General features: G+C 45.7%; 1 protein-coding gene across 10 annotated transcripts in view; it reads right to left on the reverse strand.

Annotated features, from left to right (window-relative positions):
• Positions 1 to 224: 224 nt before the first annotated feature.
• The window catches only part of sox5 (SRY-box transcription factor 5), a 74,350-nt gene continuing 47,765 nt past the window's right edge, over positions 225 to 26,809 (reverse strand). For 4 of the 10 annotated variants that reach the window (XM_037459776.2, XM_037459775.2, XM_037459772.2 and 1 more), the window contains 8 exons: positions 23,978 to 24,069; positions 17,511 to 17,675; positions 12,644 to 12,836; positions 9,416 to 9,591; positions 6,047 to 6,149; positions 5,531 to 5,704; positions 4,185 to 4,401; positions 225 to 3,408 (listed from right to left, as the gene is read on the reverse strand). In XM_037459776.2, coding sequence (XP_037315673.1) covers positions 3,111 to 3,408; positions 4,185 to 4,401; positions 5,531 to 5,704; positions 6,047 to 6,149; positions 9,416 to 9,591; positions 12,644 to 12,836; positions 17,511 to 17,675; positions 23,978 to 24,069 — 1,418 coding nt within the window. In that variant the 3' untranslated portion in view covers positions 225 to 3,110. The remainder of the gene's footprint in view (positions 3,409 to 4,184; positions 4,402 to 5,530; positions 5,705 to 6,046; positions 6,150 to 9,415; positions 9,592 to 12,643; positions 12,837 to 17,510; positions 17,676 to 23,977; positions 24,070 to 26,809) is intronic. The other 6 variants (XM_062560330.1, XM_037459780.2, XM_037459774.2 and 3 more) reach the window with 4 other exon arrangements.

Below are 26,809 nucleotides of genomic sequence, written 5' to 3' on the forward strand. Positions count from 1 at the left end.
TAAACACGTTCAAATCAATAACTAAACATGCACTCATCTTTTTATCTTCTTGGTTTTAATTAATACTATAAAAACAGGCGGGATGCATTTGCTCTCCATCGTTAACATGTGTGCATAATAAGGTCGCGGCAGTGTATATTTGTATGTTAATGTGAATATGTTGGAACTGTAAAACCATTGTGTGAATGTATGTGTGGAGGAAAGAAGTGACCAGGACCAGCACAAGTTTTACCGAACACATTGCTGTCTTTATTAGAGCCTTGTCTGGCAGTAATACTGAAAAAAAAGTGAACTTAGAACAGATGGTGGTGGCAGCCCACGGCTTTTTTTTTTTTCTCCTTTCACGTTTTTCTTTATTTCTTTGATATTTTTCTTTATTTTTTTTGTGTGAGAGTACTGCGACTCCTGCTTTTCTGTGGCATGGATAACATCAATAAAAGAGACAGTAGGGAGAGAAAAAGAAATATACAACTTATATTACACTGTGTTATGAACAAAATATAAATCTATAACTCTATGTTATATTTACATAATTATCTTTCTTGATTTTTCAAGTTGAGATAGTAAGATATTTTTTGTTTTACTTGTAATAATTCTTACTTTGTTTTGAGCTCCACTCATGACTTTGATTGTCTTAAATAATATCATCATCATCATAATTTTCATTGTCTTGATTTGGGGTCAGACGTCCTAATGCCCCACCGACCCACCTCACGCCCTAAAATTGGGTTGATCCACCAGCATCGGGTTGAACCATGTTGTGATAACAGGGGTGACTATACAGCTAAATTAAGACCCAGAGGCTCATAATGTGGCATGTAGCGAACATCTACAGCGAGAATGATTGTGGAGATCACGATGCGACGGCACACCTGAACAGTGGTCACGGCTCCTGGAGCGTCGCGTGGAGCTCAAACAAAGCAAAGGGCTCCTGATGAGAAGTGACTTTTTAAGATACTGTATATATACGTTTGGCCGTCTCACACACACACACATAGAGGAACACCTTTGTGGATCACAGTAAACACCGCTTTCCTATGATAAAAACAAACAAAAGAAAACACCAAACAAAGCATATGTACAGGATTTTAAATCTAGAATACTAGATTTTATAAAAACAGAAAAGGGACAGCATAGGATTCGTTTGGTTGTCGTAATAATCTCTTCATTTGACACGTGTATGCCTGTGTGTGTGTGTGTGTGTGTGTGTCTTAGCGATTGTGTTTGTGCATGTATGTGTGCGGATCCAAGCCCAAGATGTTCCACTGTGTCTCGGTGAGGCGGCCATAACTAGTAAACTGGGACGGGATTCTTTGTTCACAGGAAACAGTTTCCAAAAATGATAAAACTGATTTCCAGGGGAAAAAAATGAAAGTAAAAGGCAAAATAAAAGAGAAGAAACTTCACATTATACATTATGATAACCGTTACAAATAAAATAATGATAACAATTTAAAGAAATAAAAATCCTGTTCTTCCTTTCCTCAGAGTCTGAGTGCTTTTTAGAAATGGCAAAGGAGTGCCGGCGTTGAGTCTGTCTGTCCAGCTCGCTGTTCTAACCCCGCCACGAGGATTAATACGAAACAAACGCATCAAAAAGGAAAGGGAACAAACAAATGCAAAACAAAGCAAGGTAAAATGACAACTTTTGTTTAGATCTAAATACCTACAGCTAAATAGAATAATGTTTCATCAACTGTCATAGTTTCATATGGTCATCAAAACGCAATATAGAGGAGAAAAATAAATTATACTGTACATAACTTACTAAACTTAGGAAACGCTGACCATCCTTATAATTATTGTTAATAATATTATTAGACTAGAGGCAGTTTGAAGAGAAATAATAAAATACAGTATTCTAATACAAACAGAAACACTGACAGGCTGCTTCAGCTTAGCTCCGCCCACTGCGGGCAGCAGGACTGTGTTGATTGAAGGGAGCAGGAGAACACTGAGGGTGTGTATACATGTGTGTGTGTGTGTGTGTGTGTTACAAATAAAAACAGCAGCAGTGTAAGCCCGTCTTTCCGTGTCCTGGACATTTTGGGCCTTTTTCCTCACACTGGAAATGAGATTCTACGCACACACCGACACACACTGCCGAGTTCGTACTGGTGTTTCGCCCCGGAAGAGGTGAAAATAAAAGGGACGAAGCGAAAAAGTGACTGGCGGATTGTCTCACAACACAGTGCTTTCGTTTCGCTCCGGGGACGCCCTTGTCTCCCTTTGAAGACCCCCTTAACGTGGGATGGTCCACGCTGCAATGGTCAGTCTTGGCTGGACCGATCCAACCGGGGAGCGGGCAGTCTCAAAAAACACATGGGGGGGGGGAAGGGGGAAGGGGGCACACTGAGAGCTCAAAGAAAAGATATGTCTTTTGTTCAAATAAACATGTCTGATGTCTGTCTGCTTTACAACAAAAGGAAAAAGAAAAGTCTCTTTTTTCTATTATTATTCAAACTTGTAGCACAAAAACAACAAATCACATTCACAAGCCACTTATTGGCACCGTGTACCTGAGTGAGAATATTATAGAACCGAAGAACAAAAAAAAAAAAGCAGTTTTTTATTTTTTAAAAGTGTCTCTCGTTTATAAACAGGTCCGCCATCTTAAAGTGTCATCTGTTCGCCTTTGACAGGTCCACTGATCCGTCTGTCATTTTTCAAAAGTCTCCTTTTCCTACAAACGATTCTAAAAGGTTGCTTTTTGAGCATGATTTTGATGTCTCCTCACTCAACTTGCAGTAGTACTTGAATATTCCTCAGCGAGCGTCAGAAGCCGGCTCGGTCGTCTCGTGCTCCCAGACTCCAGTTTGTGTAACAGTCAGTGTGAGTGACAGGTCCTGTGCTTCCGTTGATTGGTCAGAATGCTGGTATCAGGACTCCAGTGGGAGGGTCTTGGCTCTGTGAGAAGAGTCCACGTTGGTCAGGAGGGGGCTGGGGGGACGGGGAGGGGGACGGGGGGGACGCTGGCGGGTGTTTGTGAGGTCGGGACCCAAGGTAATTGGCAAAAAGAGAAAGTTTTCTTCCTGATTGGTGGGTTTGGGCTTGTGTGGGATCAACCAGCGTGGGGATTGGCTTCTAAATTGGGCTTCTGTCGCGCCGCCCTACTGGGTGATGTGGTTGTCGTTGTCGCTGGTGTAATCTGCTTCTTCGTCCTCGTAGTCGAAGTCGTCGTACACGTCGCCGTTGCTGTCGTCCAGCCGCAGCTCCTCCTCCTTGATCCGCGGCTCGTCCCCCTTCAGGCCAGCCATGTGGGGGTTCTGGTGGTGGTTGGCGTTGGGCTCGGGGCTGCTGGACATGCTTGAGTGCTCTGACGGCATTTGGGGGGAGGGGATTCCTGCCATGGAGAGGGTACCTGGGTAAACCACGCCTGCGGAGGACAAGGGCAACTGGCCCTGCTGCCTGTAACACACAAGGAGGAGGCGTTTTAGTTCATGACAGCTTCAAAGTCCGTCAGACGGCTAATGTGTCCGAAAGTGACTACACGTGCTGACCCCGAGGGTTTCCAGGTCTTTGATGCTAAGACAAGATAAACAGCTGCTGGCTGTAGCTTCACATTCAGTACAGAGGACGCGTGATCCCTCACCACCGGCTGGATTGGTGTGAACCGTTCAGCACAGAAGGCGTTTGTTTTCTTTGAATACCTTTTAGCACACCGAGGAGAGGTAACACGGTGTGATTCCCAAGAGAGATTAGAGGAAAGTCTGGAAAAGGTATGCTTTTTTTCATTTTCCTAATTTCATATTTAACTTTAGGTTGAGAACCATAGTCTTTGAATTTACATTCAAATGATGGCTCATTAAGGGAACGGAAACTCTTTAATGATGAGATTTAATGAGGTCTCAATTAAACCTGAAGTTAAACCAATTAGGAAGAAAATCCAGAAACTTATCAAATCTAAATGAGAGATGTTGTGTCAAACCTCTTGGTTGGTGTTGATATATAACATTTACAGCATAAATCTATGAATCTTATTTTGTTTTTACTTGAAGCTTCATCATGGGACATGACACATGTTTAGAAAAAAAAAAAAAAATGTTCCAACTAAATGAAGTACAAGAGCAAAAGCTACTCAGAAGATAGAAATCAAAAACGTAACTACCCCAAAGTATAAAAAAACCCTATTCACTATCTTACGACTCATCATACAAAACAGTTCCCCTAAACAGTTCCCCTACCCCACACTGAAGTATTGTCTCATTTCCTGCCTGCGGGACCTCATGATGGCTTTGTACTCGCCGATGCGCAGCTTCTTGCCGTCCACCAGGCAGGTGCGTTTGGGCCGCGGCTTGTACTTGTAGTCGGGGTATTTCTCCAGGTGCTGCTTGCTGAGGCGAGCCTGCTCCTCGTAGTACGGCTGCTTCTCCAGGTTGGTCATGGCTTTCCAGCGGGAGCCTGGGCGCGGAGGGGCGGGGGGGGGGGGGGGGCACAACGTTAACAACGAGGATAACGGTGAGATGCACTTTGCAAGAGCGTGAAAACAATCCGCTGGCAATGTAAAACAATTAATAAACAGCCGCTATGTTCGTTATATAGAAATAAAACCACAAACAATCAGCTCAAAGAAGTGTGTGAATTAATCCCGCTTTAAGATCAATTACATTGTGCTAGGAACAAATGTCTGCGCTGACCCCGTGACCCTACATCCCTTGTGAATACAGACACAATTACACACACACGCACGCACACACACACACACACACACACACGCGCACACACACACACACAGCCACAAGCTGAAGCGCACACAGAAAGAGGTTAATGAGGAGAGCGCTGTGGACAACAGGTCCTTATCTAAACTAATGAGGGCTTCACTTAACCTGCTGTCATCTCTCTCTCTCTCTCTCTCTCAGCTCAGTTTCCTGCTCATAGATTTGTAGTATCAGTTCACTGAGTGTGTGTGCGTGTGTGTGTGCGTGTGTGTGTAATCTTGAGTATGTCTTTCCCTGTGTGTTTCATATCTGGTCTGAATTTGCACTTGACTACTGTAGGTTTAATGGGTAAAAGCTGTCAGCACTTGGCTGTTCTCGCTCTCTGTCTTTCTCTCTCTGTTCTGCGATCTGTTAGCAATCGAGAGAGGGGGGGTGGGGGGGGCGGTTGGGCGGCGGAGAGAGAGAGAGAGAGAGAGAGAGAGAGAGAGAGAGAGAGAGAGAGAGAGGGGGCTTATTAAAACCACATTTCCCTGTGTTATAAAACGCTTAGGAGCTCTTTAAAATGTCAGGGCTGATCCCGGCGGTACGGGGGAAATGTCAGGCGGCCTCGCGCTGCTTGTTTAATGCATAATGAATTATATCATCATTTGTCGGAGCCGTGCTCTCCCCAGTCGTTCATTAACAGCCGCTTACACAATGCCGCCGCGTGTAATGAAATCACAGTGTGTGCTCGTGAAAGTGGGAAATAGGAGCCGCGGTACATGCATCGCTCCTTTCGCCTGGGTTGGGTGACGGGGGGGGGGGAGTGGGGGGGAAAGGCTCCTGTCACTCAAAGCAGACCGCACGTGTGTGTGTGTGTGTGTGTGTTTTACCGAGGATCTTGCTGATGTTGGAGTTGTGCATGTCGGGGAAGGCCTGGAGGATCTTTCTCCTCTCGTCCTTGGCCCAAACCATGAAGGCGTTCATCGGCCGCTTGATGTGCGGCTCTGCGCTGCCACGACCCCGAGCCTCCCGGAATATTCTGGAGTCTGACACGCTGGGGGAGCCTGAGGGTGGGGGAGAGCGGGGGGAGTAGGTGGAGGCAGAAAGAAGTACAAATGAAGACATTACATTTGTATAACAGTGTGCCTGGTGAAATTGTTGACATATTTTGAGGTTTTTAATTTTTTTTTCAATTAACCAAATTATGTTTAAAAATAAACTAAATAAAATTATACCAACAGTATTTTTCTTTAAATGAAATGAATCTCCTAAAATGAAGAAAAATCTCATTTTTCAATACTTCTTTACAGCAATGAGGAAGACTGCCCACGCTGTCCCCTAAATGGCCACACGCATGAGTGTGTGTGTGTGTGTGTGTGTGTGTGTGTGTGTTTGTGGGTCCCTACCGTCAGAGTCTCCGCTCATGGTGAAGTCCAGCATTGCGTGGCTGAACTTGTCCTCTGCCTGCTGCTTCAGCTGTTGACTCAGACTCTCCAAGGCTGCCTTGTCCTAAACAACACAAACAGTGTCAGTGAGTGAGCTGAATACAAAGAGTGTGAATACAGATGAATGAGTGAAACCAACCTGCACGGATGCAAGAAAATGTGCGATCTAATAGATTTCTGGTTCTTCAATATTTTTTTAAATCTCTGATATTATTCAAAACAAAGCTAAAAGGTGCAATTGTTTCATGTGAAAAATTCCTGTTTTTGAAGCATGGAAATTCAAAGACTTTTTCTGATGGCCCAAAAGAAAAAAAAGGTAACAAATGATTGAAGGAAGCATATCCCCTTTGATGGCGATTCCTCTTTTTTTTTGTTGTAACAGTTCCTCAAACAGATGAAGCCGATGAGGGCAGTCGCTTCAGCAGACACACAGTTTGTGTTTTGGTCCAGGGGAAATTTGGGTAAATGTCAGCAGCAAATTGTTAGTTGAGTGCTGTACGCCTGCATGCTTGAACACACATCTGTGTGTATGTTTGCATGTGAAAGAATGCTGATTACATTCAGTCCTATTTGGATGTTTACTGTTTTGTGTGTATACTGTATATTATGTGTGTGGTGTGTGTGTGTGTGTGTGTGTGTGTGAGTGGACTCCTGGCAGCCACCTGCGAGAGTGGAGTGCAGCGGCTTGCCTCTCTCTCACAGAGGCCCCCAAGGGTCGACGCATTAGAGAGAGAGAGAGCGGGAGAGTGCAGCGCGGACGAGAGCGAGGCCACGCCGCGCGGCCCCCTGGGTATTTATTACAACCAATAAAAGGCTGATTTACTGAGCATTTACATGCGTAATGCAAGCAGCCGGCACACTCTCTGCTAGAACATGCGCGCACACACACACACACACACACACACACACACACATACCGTAGTTCACCAGCGCTTTACAGTTTAATTACCCGATCAGGAGCCGTACCCAAAACACTGTCGTCTTCTAAAACAACCTTCCAAAAAGTGTGCCTCTCCATTTCCATGTGACCCTGTCGATCCGGCTGGCGCGATGCGACGAGGGCAGAATGATAATGAAAGGCATTTTCTCTGTTTTTGTCCAGCACGGTTTAATTGTTAGAGATAATTTCACCCCCCAGAAATGGAATAAATATGGCTAAAAAGACATGTAGGTGAGAATGGAAGGCAGAGGCAAGCTGCGCAAATGTTCTTTTTTGGTTCATTTGCAAGTAATTAAAAAAAGAGTTTTATTATGAATGCATTATGTTTTTATAAGGTAACAGTTACCCGCCAGATTCAGCAATTTTGTATGCAAACGACAATGGAATTTTCCTCATTTCACACAAGTGATCAGCCTCATTCAAACCTATTTCGAGGAAAAAAGGAGCACAAAATGTGTTTCACACTTTACGGTTCCTCTCCTCAATGTGGCGTTACAAAGGGCTTTTTGCTGTGTGTGTGTGTGTGTGTGTGTGTGTGTAGGAGACAGAGATGGAGATGAAGCGGGAGACAGAGTGGATGACAGCCTAGTCTGACATTAAGCCCCAGCACAGTACATGAGAAAAGTGGATTGAATGGCTGACACTGCAGCCGAGACACAAAGTAGCGACAAAACTAATCCTCTGAGTGTGTCTGAGATGACACCGTTGTATCCGGATGCCAAGAGCTCGCCGGCTTCACACTCGCGCAGCACAAAGCCAAAAGGCCGAGGAAGCAGGAGTCGCCGTGGAGCGCTTTGGTTTAGAAAGCAGAGAAAGAGACATTTTCGTCTAAAATCCATTTAAAATTCCTTTTTATACAAAAAAGGCTCATATATAATTATTTAACATCAAATGGCCAAAATTATAAATATACGTTCCTTGTCTTATTCTTGGAAAAGAACGATTTTTACCGGAAAAAAACATTTACCGGTAAAAATATATTATTTAATAAGGCTGACAAAATTCATAATTTCTACCATTATAAAAACTCACAAAAACAGGAAATCCTCTAGCCCGCAATTTCTCTGAATTCTTTCATAAAAGCAACCGATTTAACATGAAAGGACAAAAAAAGACATAATAAAATAATCTCTCGTATTTACTACCCCATTGCTGTGAAATATAGCAACTAAATTCTTCCTTTTAGTGGAACGCACATGGAGTGGTAAAACATGCTCCTGAAATGTTTTTCCTGATACTCCCATCTTCCCAGTTTATTCCCTTGTGCGAATCGAATTCTAAAGGATTGAGCTATTAGTCTCAATCCTTTAGTGTATAGAAAATACTGGGTTGAATACATGAACCATATTGATTGTTTCAAATGCATCCGATGAGTGAGATGAAAACAGAAAGAAGAAAGAAACAGAGATGTTGAATGTCAGCGGTGCAGATGCTTCAAGCACACTGTTGCTCCGTAAGTATGCGTGTGTGTGTGTGTGTGTGTGTGTGTGTGTGTGTGTGCGTGTGCGCCCGCGTGCGTGCAAGCGCATGCACCAGCTGACTCCCAATGTGTTTAACAAATAACCACAATTTAGCCACGCTGCCGAGGAGCCGGCGCCGTCACTTCACATTACCGTCTCCCCAACGCCACACACACACACACACACACACTCAAACACACTCAAACACACAAGAAGCCCTGTAGTGCGCCTCACAGACACGCTCATTACCCTTCGAGACGCCTCTGGTTTTACCTTATCTGGCCCTGTTTAGCTTCAACACATTTCAGCGAGTGCATTGTACACCGATTTACCTCCTACATAGTGCATGTAGTGATGGCATATGGCAAGACAAATTATTACACACTAACAATGAGACGGTATGGCTTGGGATCGTTTAATTTTCTTTGCATATTGCCTTATTGGGAGAGTTTATGAATTTCAATCAGCCGTGCTTTTACTTTTTCTTTTCTTTTTAGATAATACATGAATTGCCTCTCTAGCTTTTTTGATGCTACTCAAGAGTGGGAGTCGTTTGGCATAGAAATATTAATATCAAAATGAGTATTTGACCACATGAAAGAAGCAAATGTATAAATATCAAAATCAATGTATGATTACATTTTAGAACAAAAAAGAACAAAAAAATAGATTTGGGTTTGGGTTTTATTTTGTGATTTTCCTTTTAGTTTTGTGCAAAGCATATTTTGTGGGGCAGTCAGAGGCTGAAAAACCTTCCATCTATGTAGTGTAAAATATTTTGAGTGCATTGCCTAATAAATATGATATGTAACAAATCAATACAATTATTTTAAATCTTGATTTTCAATCCTTTGGAAGTTGTCTCCTGTTGCCAAGGTTACAGCCCACCATGCCACAAGCAAACATGAAAGTGGATAGACGGTGCTTTACCTTGTCCGAGCGTCCGTTGTTGAGGCTCAGGTTGCTGACGGCGGCGACCTTGGCGTCCAGGACCTGCTGCTCTCTCTTCAGCTGCTCCTTCATCTGCCTGGCCTCTGCGAAGGCCTTGCTCACAGCCTCGTGGTCGTTCAGATAGGCGGTCGTGGACAGCGTGGACAACAAGTCTGCTGAGACGAAGACGGGGACACAGAGAGACGGGGGCGGGCGATTAATTTGGTTTTGCAGAGTCGGGAGTTGTATGCAAAAACGTGATTGGAGTTGAGGGTCTTTAACTACTATATTTGAGTCTGTTTAAAAAAAAAAGAAGATAATAACAAATGTTATTTGGAATAGAAATGAATGTGTGTTTATGCTTTAAACCTGACAGGAGGTTTTTCATCCGGAATAAATCTTCCCATGAACCATGAGGTAAAGACATTAACATACACTTGATGAGGGAGTTTGCCGGGGCATGTGTGTATGTGTGTGTGTGTGTGTGTGTGTGTGTGTCACTCTCACACACATTGACCACTTGACTGTCGAGCTGGGCACATGTGAGTCACAGTGTGCCCCTAGCTAGCCTTGCTACAAGCGTGTCCCCGCCTCCCCCACCTGCTCTGAGCCGTAAACACACACACACACACACACACACAGGAACAAACAACAACACGCACACAAGCACTCGTTCACAACTTCAACCCTTTGCGTAATCCCATTAGAACTCCCACCTTTCAGTACACACACACACACACACATCTGAACCCTTACTGGTCACATGACTCTTAGGACTCTTACTAAGAAGTCCTGCTAATTTCCCCAGTTGAGAGCATCTGGCCCGCCACCTCACAAAGATCACATCTAGCCGCTGTACTATTTGTATTATTTCCGCAGCTTAGCCGTGGATGAGGCATCTGCTCTGACCGTGTGTTTTCAGGGTGGTGTGCGCCGCTATCGCCTCTATCCATCAGTGGCGTTAGCCCTTAACAAAGAGCCCTGGCTGGCTTATGGGTGCTTATTAGGGCTAATCCGCACCGCTAAAGCCATCTCAGGCCATATTAACAGCTTCAGATTGATAATGACAGAGCGGTGAACTCTTTCTGAAGTCATAACCCGGCAAATCAGGATGTGAGCGAGGCCCCCCAAAAAAAAGGAGTAAAAAAAAGGCGGGGTTGGGGATGGGGGAAGGGGCTTTGGGGTCGGGAGAGGGGGGTGGTCCATTTTAATTTGAAGTTGAAAGAGAGGGAAGGGACCGCTCATGAATGTGTGTGCGAGTCCGGATTAAACTGACAGCGAGATGACTCTCTCCCCTTCTGACAAATGTTGTGAGAGCAATACCTTTTTGACCCCCCCTAAAAAAACTCCTACAGGGAGTTGAAGGTGGAACTGTACGGAAATGTGCGAAGGTGGTAGAAACGACGGGAGGCTGAAGGCCCTTCACTTCGGTTTGAGGCGGACGGAGGGAAGAAGTAAGAAAAAGAGACCGTGGGCAGGAAATCATGCGCACCTTTTTGATGGAAGGTTAAGTTACTGAAAATGAGTCATCTTTATACCTGCAGATATGACCCAGATACTTTAAAAGCCCTGGGGAGCATGAACAATATCACATGCAGATTCTCAAGGACTTTATTAAAGGAAATATGTTTAGTTAAATTCTACTCGATCTTTTGGGTGTTCTTTAACATAAAAAACAACTCTTCCCGCTTAAATCTGAAGAAAAATTGTAATTTCCTCTCAATCTACTGAATGTGTGTCTGTTGATTTGTTCCTGTCTGAATCTAAATAAGGTGAATCCACATTCGTAATCCGTACCCGCCCACACACATACGCACACACTCTTCCTACTCCCACATCAAAACGACTGCCTCTAGACTCTTTTCCAATTTGTCTGCACCTTCTGCCCCCTCTGAACTTGTAACAGGAATCCTAATGCGACGATGAGCTGCAATAACAAACGTGCTGGTGACCGGCTAAACTCAACAGATGGGACCGCGAGCTGCAACCTAACTGGGATTTGCGACACACTGGTCCCCGCGCACAAACTCATTCAGCGGGGATCACACACAAACTTTAAACATTGTAATCCATTTTTCTGAACAAAAAACATCTGGGACCGCAAATCCACTAATCTGATATTAAATCCGCCGATTTGTTGAAAAACAGTGAGATTAGCCAAGAAGTCAGAAAAAAAATGACTAACTGCCTATTGCATAGGAGGAGGTGGGATTGCGAGTGTGTGTGTGTGTGTGAGGCTTTGTGTGCGTTTGAGTGTGTGTGCTGTCATTGTGTCATTAATGCCGGGTGTTTGCGCTGTCCTGGCTCATGTAAGAGGCTTGTCTAATCTCATTGGTGATACCTCCTGTCTGTCATGCGCTCCCCTCTTTATTATTCTCCCGCTTCGTCGCTCAAAAAAAAAAAAAAAAAGATTGCTAATCCCTGTCTCTCTCTCTCTCTCTCTCTCTCTCCACTTCGCCGCTTCCCCTCACTCCCTGTGTCTCTCTGTCTCTTTCAGTCACTAATAAACACATAACAATGAAGCAGCCCCGAGGCAAATAGCGACGCGAGAGAAGAACACAAACACACTAATTATAGGCTGTTACATATGTGTAATATTTAAACTATAAGTGTTGTGTGACAAATGGATTAAAAGTACTGAATGGTGATTTATTTATGTCATATTTCATGTACATGTGCATATGGCCTGGTATGATTACGATACTGGCTGTAGCAACAATGGCATCTCTACGAGTGGAATGCTATTTGTGTCATCTCCACCACCAGCAAGACATTTACTGTTTTTAGGCTCCTTTCAATATGCCATTGAGAAACAATGAGGATTTGTTATTTTCATACTTTTAGCCATCCATTGTGATGGTGATAATATTTTGCATGCACTACACTGCTAGTGGAATAGGAACTGTGACGGTGGCTATTGATTTTTACATCATTAGAAGTAATATGCCAAGGTCTTATGTAAAGCTAACCTGTTAAGTTGTTACAGCTTACTAGCTAGGTAGGTTTTGTAAGACAGTGTGGTCCCCTGTGTTAGTTCATAAGTCATAAAGCTCGGATTGGTTGAATGTTTCATTTACGGGAATGGTGGGTCAAGAATCTCAACAATTAACTTCCTTAATAAGCGAAGGTCAACAAAGGAAAAAAGACCTAAGTGGCAGTACCTTTAACTGTTCCAGTGTGTGTGTGTGTGTGTGTGTGTGTGTGAGATGGATACTTCAGTCCCCTTACCTATCGAGCTGACTCTGGTCGGTGGACCCCCGATACTGGAGGGGGCGACGCTGTGCTTCCCGGAGCCGGCGGGGCCCAGCTTGGCGCCAGCAGCAGCAGCGACCTGTGGGGAAGTTGGGGGGGAGTTGGGTGACTTGCTCTCGGATGCCTTAGGCTTGGCCGACAGGTTCAGTGGCTGTGCACCCTCACTGTCCTGCAAAAACCAAAACAGCACAGTTTCGCCTGCTGTGACCACCGTAGCAAATTGGGAGCGAGAGGCCCCCCGTCAACAAGACCACACGCAAATGGAGGCTTTAACACGCACAAGCGAAACGGGAGCCCATGCACAGCGGTGGGACGGAGGACAAGGCGCATGCCGCTGCCCGCATCCAAGCGGCTCGTCGCAGGCAGAGAAATAAAAAGCACGGACAGCAACAAATATTTATCCATTTTGGTGCACACCACTGACATTTACATGCAAAATCACTCACTTCCTATCACAGCGAGCAACGGATGACTCATGCACATGCGTGTGCACACTGCACATGCACTATAATTGCTGCTCTCGGCATGCTTCAAACAAGAGCAACATTCACACCTGAGGCAAAGAAACACCTTAAAATCTACAATGAACAGAGGCCTCTCTCTGAGACGCTCTTTTACAGCTGTGGCTCCAAAGACACGAGGATGTCTCAAACATCTGACAGTGTCTGCCACTTCGATGTGCACGTGCTCCATTAGCAGTCAGGAGCCGCTAACCGGCTGTTAACACGGGAGTGAACAGCCAAGCAGCACTTTCAGCCTCAAAGACACACACACAGTCCCAGGGACCAAACCATATATCTTATATATAAATATATCTTCAAATCCGTTCATTCATCTAAATGTGAGGATGTCTGCACACAAAGATAACCTCAACACAAGTAACAGACAGCGGCCCCCCTGAATGAATCGGCATCCGATGCCAGGGGCTGTTATCACGTTAATTGTCGTGGCAGCACCCCCCTGCTGACGACCATATCCAATCATGAAGAGCCTTGCCGGGTCATGTGACAGGAAGGAAGGAATTAGATGGCCCAGGGGCCAGATGTACACAGACCACTCTGTGTAATTAAAACGCCACAGGTAAAAGGCCGACACCACACGGGACGGTGGGAGGGGGGGGGTTTAGAAATTCAATGTCTTTGTATCGTTTTGTTCTAATGAAAAAGTGAATTTACAATGAACTTTTTTGCAGGTTTGGCCCTATTCTAACTTCATGTAAACCATGGAATAGAATGGAGACATGATTTCTCTTTATTTTCTGGTCATTAGTCTAATTGCTGCTTAGGCAGAGTAGAATCCAGCATACAGTGGGATACTGCATCTGTGCGTGTGTGTGTGTGTGTGTGTGTGTGTGTGGTATATCCACTCATTAAGGTCGACTCTCCCTCATTCCAACTCCTTGAGTCGTACTAAGCCTTATGAGCTCCTCACAACTCAATTAAGCCCTTCCAATTAAGCTGCTACATGTGTACGTGCCCATGCCTGTGTGCGAACACCACTTTGTGTGTGTGTGCGACGAGTCCTAACCGGATTGTCCTTCATTAGGGGGGTCTTTCTCAAAAAGATGGAGGACCCCCAAAGATGCCTTCAGTGAGACAATGGGCCGGAGAAGAAGAGGAGAGAAAGGAAGAGAGAAACACTGAGAGGGATCTTCTCAATCCTGACCCATATTATGGTGGGCTTTGGCTCGAAACGCGTTTGAATATTTATTACAAACAGATAATGCCTCTGCTTCTTGTACAGTAGAATGGGGGGAGTTCCCTCTCTGCGCCAAGCCAAATCCTACGGTGGGAAGGTGGCCAACCTGCATTATGCCAGTGTGGAGGAATTAGTTTAGACAGTGGAGCTCAGAGGCTTGGACTGAGTTGTTTATATGTGTGTGTGTGTGTGCGCGCGTGTGTGTTTTTCAGTCCGAGACATTGTTCAACAAGCTCTAAATCTGTGTGTATATGTGTGTGTGTGTGTGTGTGTGTGTGTGAGAGAGAGAGAGAGGCCCCTAAAGCTTCTGAAAGCCTTGGAATCTCGAATTAATACAATTGCTTTTGTGTCTCTCTTGGCTGATGAAACAGTCTCCAGCTTTGGGACCAAAAACATGCAGAGTGACAACGAGAGCCAGAGGGACAGAGCGGAAGCGGCAAGGGAGAGATAATGTGTGTGTGTGTGTGTGTGTGAGTGAGTGTGATGGGGCTGTATTTCACTTGGGTGGATGCGAAGGCGACACCAGGGTTCTGCATCTTATCACTGGGGCTGATGGTTCAATTAACAGGACAAGTGTGTGTGCCACCACTGTTTATCCTGCAAAGACCTTTCCATCCTGCTCTCTACTTTCATCGCTCTGTCCTTCCTCCTCTCTTTCTTCCCTTGCACCGAGAAGCGACTGCTCGGATATTAATTATATTGTCGTATTTAATTCTCTCAGCCAGAATGGCGACACAGAGGAGGCCGACAGGACAGATGTGTACACTACGTGGCACCAATTCAAACACTGTCTCCTCAAGTACATTTGATAATTTGTATTTGTAGAAAACACGGGAGCAGACGTGGCTTTAACTTGACTGTTTAGAATGATGTTTTATTTGAGCTAATTAGGCTATGACGGATACTCATATCCATTAGGGTGACATTACAGTGCTACCATGTAAATCTACTCGGCAGTAACTTTAAAGCCATGCTTTTAATGTTAAGTAAAACATACTTAAAGGTGCAAAATTATTCCTTTAGGTGCTTTATATTTATTATATAATTGATTTATTATTACTGATGCATAAACATGCCATTATTATTACAACTACATTATCTACTGCTAAATTGTTTAAGGACATATTTTAATATAAAATGAATATACAAATAAAATTATATCACAGAGGATTAAAGACTACAATATTTGTTGGTTTGAAAAGAATTGTAACATAGCATGAAAAAAGTACATCACACTTGCTCTTAAGCGTAGTAGTTAAGGTAAATGCACAGAGTCACCGTTCTTGTGTGTGTGCATGTCAGAGCTGCTGACATATGGTGCATCATTGGAATCTCACTGTTGTATGGGTCTGTATGCATGCCTGCCTGCGTCTAACGGTCCACTCTTGCGTATAAGAAAGCCTCATGTTTGCTGCAGTGATTTGTGCATGGGCATGTGTGTGTGTCTGTGTGTGAAGGGGCTAGTTGGCATGGTGTCTCCTTCAACACCTGAGTGGGTGTGTGTGTGTGTGTGTGTGTGTGTGTCCGTGTCTCACCCGAGGGTAAAGCACTTAAGCAGTGAGCGCCTGAGTCCAAACAGCTGTGAGCAGAGGCAGGCAGCGCGTCTCTAAATGACTAGAGACCTGAGATGGAGCCCACAGGGGGAGCACACCTCTGAAATATACATGTCACTCGCCCAGAGAGAGACGGAGTGTAAGAGCGAATGAGTGAGAGCGCCGCCGTGGTCAGCCTGACTGAAAGAAATCAAAGAAGAAATATCGATAAAAATGCAAGGAAACACTTATCTAAAGTTTGTGCGAGTGCACAGTGGGAGTGACGCCAAAACTGCGCTGCGGTTAATTGGCCAGTTTGGCTCCACGGGGCCCGTCGCGGGGGCCATGCGGGGCCACACCCCAGTCTGCCACTTCAGCTGGACCGGGGAGGCCGTTTCCTCTCCCCCACAGGCCGCGGCACTTGCCTGTCAGCCCAACTCCATATATATGGTAATAAGACGAGGGTGTCAGCGGAGCTACGGGGGAGGGGCCGATGGACAAGGACGGGGTCAACCGTGAGCTTTAATCTGTGCCACGAGATAGTCCCATAGCTAGAGTGTATGTGTGTGTGTGTGTGTGTATACAGGGGCGGGCAGAGGCCAAGAACAAAGATTTGGCGAGTAGAAAAGCAAAATATGTTGTGGATGACAGGAAAGCAAAACAAAGAAGGAGACACATGGAAAGGAGAGATGGAATGAAAGACCACGAGAGGAGAGGAAAGAGAGAAATACAAACATTTGGGAAGACTTTCTTAAGAGTTGTGAGCACAACTCACAAATGGTTCTGTGGGGGATTTTGATGGTGTTGTCTAACTTTTTTGATGGTGTTGTCTATTTTCCAATGGGTCTGTCAATGACTCTGTTATTTGGGACTGATCACCACACTTGTGGGGGGTCCAAGAGTGGACAGCGGATTGCACGGGGAGTGTGTGTGTGTTGGCGGGAGGTGGTCAGTGGTCCAGATATCCCAACCAGATATTCATAGAATTCCACTTGGATGGACACGAGGCTTCCCCTCGCCCACATTGTGCAGCCAGCCGAGGAAACGGCACAAACAGAAATACCTCCTCAAATCCAGCGCCACCACACACCAGCTGGGGGTTTGTGATAAAGTCGTGCTGTGGTTGGGAGGTTTTAGGGAACCAGGTTGTACCAGGATGTGCATTACTATGAGCAGCAGACCGGTGCTCAGACACTTGTTTGATTGAAAAAGAAAAAAAAAACACTTTGGGATGCGACCTTCAAACAGATCATGCACCAAACACAATCTTGTCCAGGCAGGCATGCACTCCGTCAGTCTCAGTGTAGTACTAGAAAGGCCCAAATGTATACAGGTTCACTGCAAAAGTCACTTCTGGCTAGAATTAATTTTTCAAATGGTTTGTTTTCTCTGAACATGACAAATATAATGTCATTTTGAATATTTTTGTACTACAATTAAAATAAATAAAAATCAATTTGAGAAAATACTGGCACTTATCTAAGACAGTAATACTGTCAGGACTCACAGTGACAAAAAGGCAGTCTGCTGTCCCACTGGCATTTCTAGCACTAAACGCACATACACACACAGACACACACAGACACACACACAGGCATACAAAAGAGGCTTACCTTGGCCTTGTTTGGGAGCGGGGAGCTGCGGCCCTTCTCGCTCTGGGAGTGTGTGTTGGTGGGCGGGGAGTGTGTGCCCAGGTTGCCTTGCTGTGGCATGCCGCCTCCGTGCTGCTTGGCCCCCGGGGAGACCTGCATGGCCGCCAGCTGAGCTGCATACAACTGCTGCAAGGTGAGAGAGACAGGCAGAGGGACAGACAGGAGGGACAAGAGAAGAAAAAAGAGGGGGGTGGATGGGGGGGCGGGGGAGGGGGGGGGGACAAGGAGGAGGTGAAAAAAAAAAAAGGAGAAGAAAGGGGCAACATGAATAAGTGAATACTCGAGAGCGCGCAGACAAAAAAGAAGACTGGCTAAAAAGCTCTGGAAGAAGAGGCCATTAGTGTCCCGGCCTCTGTTTGTGTGACAGAGAGAGATAGAGAGGGACATCTCCACTGTCAACCCCCCTCCCTCACCCCATGGGAGACGCGCTAACAGCCTCTCTGACAGGCCTAGAGATGGCCAAGTCCCCTCCAGGTGCATCGTGGGAGAAAGGGAAAACATCCCGGCTATCGAGGTCACGCTGGAGAGCCCGGCTCTCTGTTCAAGGTGAAAAAAAAAAAAAGTGATGATGGAGAATAAAAAAAAGGGAGGGAAATTTGTGAAGCCACAAGCCAAATGGGACATGCCAGAAGTGTCTTTTCTGTGTAAGGACGATAAGACGTGAAATAACGCGCCATGAAACGCTCTAAAATGAAGACGAATCCAAACTGCTGTGCAAAACACAAAAACAGGTTCTCCCCTATTTTTGTTTATGTATTTAATTAATTTAAAATTAAATAAAAGCATTATGGCTCGAGCTGCTATGGTGTGAACATACTCGGGAATATTTATTCAATACTACAGTATCACACAAAACAGTCCCTGGCCAGTATTTGCACAGCAACAGACACAGCCGAATATTCCCAATTTGGAAGGAGCTTCAATGTTCAGAAACACTTCTTTGCGTCTATCTTCCTCCTCGAAAAACCGTCCTGCAAAGCTGAGTTACTTTCATGTCGGCTAATACAAATCTCTAAGACGGCGTTTTGTTTTTTCAGAATTGTTATTCCGTCCTCTGAAGAGCAACAGAACGGGTTGTTTAACGAGAAGTAACTGATGTGTTGTTGTGTTTTTTTTCTGAATAGTTATAATTGTTATCATTTATTTCTGGTGGAAAAATTTTCTGGAAGGGGACCATCCTTTTTCTTTTTTTCTTTTTTTTTTTAGTTTAACTTCCGTCCTTCTGTTGGAGCTTGGCTGCCGGCCACCGGCGTCAAACAAAGGCTGGTTTATGCAAATGGATAAGGAAGAGATGCTGTCGCTGCTCTCTCCCTCTCACTGTCTGTCTGTTTGAACCTCTCTCTATCTCTCTCCACAGCCACATTAGCTCATCTGCTATCTTAAATAAAGACATTTATCTCTTTTTATACAAACAAGGGAAAAAAACAACAACGGGATAGTCAAACTGGCAGCGCTCACACTGCACACAAAGAAGTACTTTTTTTGGAATAAACTCGTATTTGAATTTGAAATAATCTCCTCCTGCCTGTCACTCACATGTGGAAAAAACAATATTCACTCTCCAACACCCCAACAGTGAAAGAGCAGCATGTTTTCAGTCACAGTTCTCCACCTTTTCTTGTTTTTGTTGAATCACTAAACATTACTTTTCCCTCTCAAATAAGAACTGCCCATCCCGAAAAATATTGTAAACAGGTTGCTGAGTAACGGAATCCTTTACAGTGATGAAACGTTGAGAGAAGTAGTTCATGGTTCTTTTCAAAAGTGCAATCATTTCCTCAAAAGGGAAAACTAAATATCCGACTGTAGAGTTCTAAGCGGCCCGGAGTGCGAACACCCAAAATTGAGGTGCGTACAGCAAGCACGGCGTGCTGCTGCTGGACCTCCAGCTGATGTGCTGATCAGCGGGGGGTCGGTCGTGCTCTGGCGAGCTACGTGAACGCGGCGCGCTCAGATCAGATCAGCCTCCGCTCGCCCATTTCTCTTCAATTAGCTGCACTGTGGCTCCTGGAAGAAGAGAGTAAGCGGCGCGGGGGAGGGGGGGGGGGGGGGGGAAGTCGAGCATGAACGGCCCTCAACCCCACCCCCTTCCTCTCTCCCTACCAGCCAAACCCCCTAGCGAGTGGACCACAGGCGGTGTGTGTGTGTGTGTGTGTGTGTGTCTTGCCATATTCGGACCAGTGGTTCAAAGGCCTCTTTATTTGCAGAGTGAATTGAGTTCCATTACAAGGCCAGCTCCCGTCACTCAAAGCTCACTCAATGGGTCGGCGAGCAATGGCACACACACACACACACACACACACACACACAGTACAGAGAGCAGAGGCACTGGGGAGCGCGCCCAGAGCGTCGCCACAACGACATCCATGTCAACAAACAGGAAGTGACAGCACACAGCCCCCTGGGGTGACCGGAGGAGCAAACGCACACACACAGAGCAACACAATGACTGAAGGGTGGGGGAATGCAATCGTAGACGCAGGATGAGACTGAGGAATTTGAAATGTCACTCACTGGCTGTTTATGTGCAGGCTCGGCAATCTTTCTGTTCCTAATCCTATAACATGAGCCCAACACATCTGCATGTGTTTTTGTGGCTAGCTGTGGCCTTGTCACACAACACCAAGCCATGTGTGTGTGTGCGTGTGTGTGTGAGAGCGAGAGCATGCGCATGCCAGAGCTCTATTGACACAAGGTGAAGAGGCGATGTGTAACTATTGGTGCTCCTCTGGGGGAAAACATGGGGCAGACTGTTTGGTATTAGTGCTGTTGACAGTGTGTGTCCATTCTTGTGTGATCTTAGTTGGGCTGGATCAATGTGTTTGTGTGTGTGTGTGTGTGTGTGTGTGTGTGTATGTGTGTGCTTTGGTCAATAATCTGCAGCTTTAGTGAGATTACCAGCCTGCCTGTTCTTTGTTGTCAGAGTTAAACTCTATTGTTTACATGGACAGCGAGGACTATTGTCTTGGATCTCTTGGGATTCCCGTCCGTCTGTCCGTCTCACTTCCTGTCCGGCCCACCGTAGGTTTTATAGATTTCAGCGTGCTTTGGTGGTGAAGGACCAAAAACAAAGTAAGAAGCAGCCAGGGAGGGAGAGACTTACGCCCTCAGAACATTAAGTCTGCTTAACGACTGCCGCATTTATTTCCTCTCGTAGTTGTGATTGAACTATGACACAAATAAAAGAAAACCAACGAGAAAGAAAGAGGAATAGAGTGTTAAAGTGTAAATAAAATTGATTACCTATCTTGTAGATATACGGCACAGCCTCAAGGGCAAACACTAACTCAACAAGAATGCTTGAGTTATTTTTTTCTTTGTGCCAGCTTTACGCAGAAGAAAACATCTTTAAAACGTTGTTCTCATTTGCTGAAAGCAAAGTTATATTACTTCAACGTGTCAACGGAAATGTTCTCTTTTTGGAATTTTCTCACAATTTGGAGACAAAAGTACTTAAAGTTAATAGACTTCCAGACGTATGGTCGCCTGTTGATGCACATTGATCCCATGATGTTATCACAAAATGGCATTTCCTTTTGGCTCGGAGAAGGCCGAGAAGAAGATACCAACCCCGAACTAATTCTCACATCTGAGAAAATGCTCACCTGAGCTTTTTTTCATGGATTGATTTCTTATTGACCTTCTTCATCTGTCACCCCCCCCAAACCTTCTCCCCCCTCCCCCTCCTCTCCTCCATCCTGTCTGTTGTTTGTGCGTCCGTCTCTCTCTCTCTCTCCGGTGTACATTGTGGTAATCCAGGACAATATGTTCTAACATCTGCCTCTCCATATGATGCCTGACCCGCGCCATTGACCCTCTTTATACCACACACACACACACACACTCATATTTAATCTCTCAACCACATTTCTCTCCACTTACCTCCATCTATCTCTCTATTTATCCTTTTAACTGATCATCCTTCTAAATACCTCTCTGGCACATCCCCCTTTTCACCTTTACTGCTGAAGTCTCTCTCTCTTGCACGGATAAGTGCATTTCCTTTTCATTTTTCAGCCTTCTGTCTGTCCTACTCAGTCAATTTGTGGATAATATCAATGATATCAAGGGTCAATAGGGAGCCAGATTAACATGCTCTCATGCACAATGTCAGACTCATCCCCCAGATTAAGATGCTAAATGCCATCCTTGTACACTCCAAAGCCTCCATTGCCTTGCAAACCGTGTGTGTTAAGCTCCCATTGACTGTAAGAGCTACAGTGTTGGTTTCTACGGAGGCTGTTTTATGCGTTGAAAGAGCTTTAACTCATTGAGAGATCATTTTTAATCTAAGAATCATGCTGCTCAAAGTTTGAAACTCCATCTTTTTTTTCCTTCAGATGTATACAGTTTGTACACTGTGTTATCAGAACACTAATGTTTTGCTTTAATGTCATTTCTGTTCACAGGAAAGAGGACTTTTTAGAACCCAAGACAAAGAGGAACAGAGCTGGTACTACAGTGGAGTGTAAGAAGCGTATAGAATACACGCGGCCTACATCAGCACCATTGTAGCAGGGAGTCTACTAAAGCCTGTTGAAAGTACTGAGGCGCCGTAGGTCATGACCTGGACCAGATTATTTCCTTTATTACTTTGCTCTTCTGTGGACTTGTATTGGATGCTATTTTTATCTCTATATATATATATATATATATATATGCGTTGAAATATATATCAATCCATGAAATATATATATATATATATATACATTATATTGGATTTAAACCGTAGGTATGTACGTGTGTGTGTGTGTGTGTGTGTGTGTGTAGTTGAAGTGTCCACATGTTGAAATAACATATCTGTCCGCATGACTCCTGAATGCAGCTGGTACTCTGGCTGAAAATCTTTCCGTATCTACCTCTGTTTGTGTGTGTCTCGGCTAAGTGGGTTCACTTGTGTCCTCACCGCCAAACCCTTGTGTTGCCGTGGCGACCCAAGGCTCGAGCTAACCGCCATGTCTTGTCTCGGCGACGGAGACACTTTCTTATCAAATGAGGGCGCAGCGACGATCCCAAAGGAAATCCATCCACATTGAGACATCTGTACTTGTGTTAGCCCGGACAAATCTGCTCCTTTCTGACAAGCCTTAATCTCACTCCGCCATTGTGTGTGTGTGTGTTTGTCTGAGGGGATTGTAAGAAAGAGATCTGCTCGTGAGATTTTTTGCACTTGTTGTGTCCTCTCATCATCCCACCCCGTTGAAAAAAAAAAAAAAAAAAATCCAATTGCAAGGTGGACAAAGCTTTTCAACTGGAGATTGAGTGTGTCTGCATGAGTCGAACATATGGACGGCTAGATTGAAGCAGTGATAACAGAGCGGAGGACATTATTCCCAAGCTGAACACACAAATGTGCTCACACACACACACATACACACACACACACACACAGGCAGAACTAATAATGAAATCAGTGACGACAGCGTGTTCCGTTCTCCATCGTACAATCATACGGCTATTCCCCCTGCACATGGGGGCAGTTTGTTTGGCACATCCTCTGCCTAACCTGCCTAACACATGTTTTTTCATCATCCCCCTTTAGAATTGAACAGTAAGTGAAAAAGATGCGTAGGAAAACGTCTGCGTCAATGCAGCTGTTTCTCTCAGACATCCATGTGCGTGTCCTATTTTGCGATAATGCGTGTCAAGGGCACATGAGGGCTCAGTGCAGCAGCCTGTGCAGCAGCTTGCGCAGAGGCCGAGGTGGGGGGTGGAAGCGGGGGGGGGGGGGGGGGGGGGGGGGCAAGCGCTTAACCACTGGGACAGGGGGCCCGAGTGGAAGTATGTAAGGTCTACCCGTGCGTTTGACAGGGTTGAGGACATTCGAGCGATAGCCCGTTTATTCCGAAAATGCAGACAGGAAACGGACCCAAGTCGGACTCATCCTCCTTAAGCGGCATAGCAGATGTTGCCTCACTCTTCTCTGGTTTACCTCTTTGTGGTGTTGTCTCTCCCTATCATCTTTGTTGCGACTGAAAATTTATGAGTGGCGGAAAGAAAACAAGCAGACCCCTTTCCTGAACTCGGGACGCACATCTGGGCAGGGTTTGTTCGCTCAAAGTGCTTGATTTGCTTTTTATCAACAAACACTTTTTTTTTCCACTTGTTGGCTTGAGATGTATTATTTGTACTTGACAGTAAGGAGTAGAGGACGAAAAAAGTGTAATCACAATTTCCATCGCGGCGATAACTTTGAAGCTCACATGCATGAAAAGAAGCCTCTGTGCTGAGGAAAGAGATGAGAATCTCCTGAGCGTCAAACACACACACACACACACACACACACACACACACATCAGCTGCAACAGTCCGTCTGCATGAAGGCTACGGTTACACATGTGTCGGGGGGGATTTAGTGGAGAAGAAATTGTTTATTCGATTATAGTCATCGGGTTCGGTGAGGTCATCTGTAGAGGCTGTGGTCTTACCTGGAGCTGGAGGGGTCCCAAACCTGGCGTGGCAGCAGCGGCGGCAGCGGCGGCCATTGTTGTGGGTATGAGCTGGAGAGGGTAAGGGTCACCTGACAAAAAAAGAAGAGATTTTTCAAAGCATGTCAGTGATTGGTGCATGTTTACACACATTGTATCCATTTCTCCAGTGCATGCCCCATTCTCCTCCCTTTCTTCTCTCCTTTTCTCCCTGTAGCATCCCTTTCTTCTCTCACCCTTTCCTGCTGCGTTACCCTTTCTTCGCTAATTCCTCTGTCCATCTCTCCTCCCTTTTTACCCTCATCCTCTGGTTATTTTCCTCGCTCTCACCCCACCTTTAACCCCCCCCCCCTCTCTTAACCCTCAGGCCACCTGAGTCCCTCTCTGCAGCTGTTGAAGCCCGTCCTTTGTGTGTGCTGCCGGGTAGGGCCTTAATGAAAAGCCTAATTGTGTGTCGTCCTCCTTAATACCCCCTGACAAAGAGCAGTGAGGTGAGGGGATTCTGATAAAGCAGGCCCCAGCGCCATAATTAAGAGCCGCCACTGCCGATTGCTGCCCCCCCCCCCCCCCCCCCACCACACGCACACTTTTCAACGGCCTGTTCTGCTTTGTTGGTACAGAGCAGCTTTCAGCCTCTCTCTCTCTCTCCCTCTTTCCCCGTCTCACCCTTTTTTCTCTTCTCTTGTCGTTGTTCTTGTCATCTTTCTTTCTTCACAAGTTACTCTCCTCTCTATATAAACCCCCGCCCGCCCCCCTCCCCCTGTCGGGATTGATAAATCAAGAGATAGATGGACGAGCGGGGCGGAGGAGATGACAGGAGTGCAGGGAGAAGGGGAGTGAAGGACGAGACCGGGTTTATTAGCGACCAGGTGCAGATAGGGCGTGCTGTAATTACTTCGGGAGAGAGAGAGAGAGAGAGAGAGAGAGAGAGAGAGGGAGGAAACGAGGGAGAGAAATGTCAGACATGAGGGGAGGAGGAGACGGGGGGGGGGATACTGCTCTTAACAATAGTGAAATGAAATGAGACTTGGCTGTACATTCGGACCTGCCGACCAACCAATAAGCCAGCGCACGGAGGTCAGGCTTTCACCCTGGATCTCTGGAATGCTCCCAGGGCTTGACCCCGCATTTCTGACCTGAACCTCCAGCACAGCGCCCAGCTTCTTGTTCGTATCGGGACGGCGCCCAAGACCTTTATTCCGACATATTTTCCCAGATAACCAGTTTCTTTAAAAAATAATGTCAGAAATAAAAAGGGAAGCCGAAACAGTGTTTTCTCCAGGGTAGAAGGAGGGCAGGAGGGATTAAAGAATTATTTCAGGACTGTGTATTCTAGGGGATGGCTCTTTTCTCCTCGCTCCCTAGACAAACATGAGCTGGATGGATATTTATGCTCCTCCTGGGGGTCGCTGTAACAAAAGCGAGAAGGACGGAGGAAAGCAAATATGTTGCTCTTGGCTCGGGGACAGCAACCTCGGTGGAGGGAGATGAAATGTCTCTCCAACAGACAGACAAGGGAAGTGAGAGGCAGACGGCCACCAGTATTCCTCTGGTGTTCAGTTTGAGCACAGTTTTCTTAAATCCTTAAATGGAGATAGTGTGGAACTGTGTGATGACTTAGACAGCTGAGATTTCTAACAATGGAGAAAATAACATAATCATGGTATTGAAGTTTAGTTTTTATCTCCAGAAATGGAGAGCTGTACCCTTTAAACTATGTCTGAACATGAATATGAGATTATAGAATCCAGCGCTTGTTTACAGCTAACAGATTGTTTAAAAAGCCCCCACAAACGTCAAAAAAGTTATCTTTAACACGTTGTGTCACCAGCCTGGATGGTGACCCTTCAACAAGCGCTGACAGAGTGCTGAGAAATCCACGACGTGCGGCCGAAATCTATTCACATCTCCCGGAGAGAATATGTCAGAGCACAATGCCACACATGTCTTCTTCAGAGCCGCAGCACCAAACTGGATCGACTCGCGACAACTTGGAAAGTTTTGCCAGGGAGTGTTCTCAGGGGCGGCTCAGCCTGGCGAGTCCGGTTGGAGCTGGCGGAGGCAGCGAAAAGACGAGCCCACCACTTGACGGGGTATTTACGTGGGCAGTGGGCGTGGGTGAAGATGGCACTAATTAAAATGGAATGGACTTGTTTGGGAAGCTGTGAAACTCTAAGGGAGTTAGGGTGTGGGGAGAGGGAGGCGGGGGAGGGAGGGGGGCCCGCATTTCTGCGCCGAAGTAATTTTTTTTGTGTGTGTTTGTGATATCACAAAGCATTCTCTGGCGGCTTGGACGTTTGTGTCTATGTGTGTTAGTGTGTGTGTGTGTGTGTGTGTGTGTGTGGGCCGTGTTGGAAACGTATTCTGGCTGCTTCCCGTGTTAATGTGAGGAGAACCTGGGGCAGGTCACATTACCACCCCCCCCCCCACCCCCTCCATCCCCACCCCCTATGCTAACCCCCCCCCCATCGTTCATGTATTCCCAGCATCCCCTGGCAAGCACCCACCCCTGTTTTTTCTCTCTCTCTCTCTCTCTCTCTGTCTCCTTCTCCTCTCTCTATCATGGTAAACAACACATTGCAACACAGCCGGAGCGTGATAGCCAAAAAAAAATAAAAAATCATGTACCGCAGGACGCCTGTATTTTGTTGCTTTATACATCAAAAAATAGACAAGACAAAAGGATGTAGCCAAAAGGACCAAAGCGAGAGAGAGCGATAAGCGGGGAGAGAGAGAGAGAGACAGAGTGTAAACAGGAAGGGTGTATTTGGACTGGTTTTTCTATTAAGAGAGAGATGTTGTTGTAGGGGCGAGCTCGTCTTTTTGGGAAAC

This window comes from Pungitius pungitius, chromosome 2 (assembly GCF_949316345.1).
Source record: "Pungitius pungitius chromosome 2, fPunPun2.1, whole genome shotgun sequence".
In the NCBI taxonomy this organism is placed as follows: Eukaryota; Metazoa; Chordata; class Actinopteri; order Perciformes; family Gasterosteidae; genus Pungitius; species Pungitius pungitius.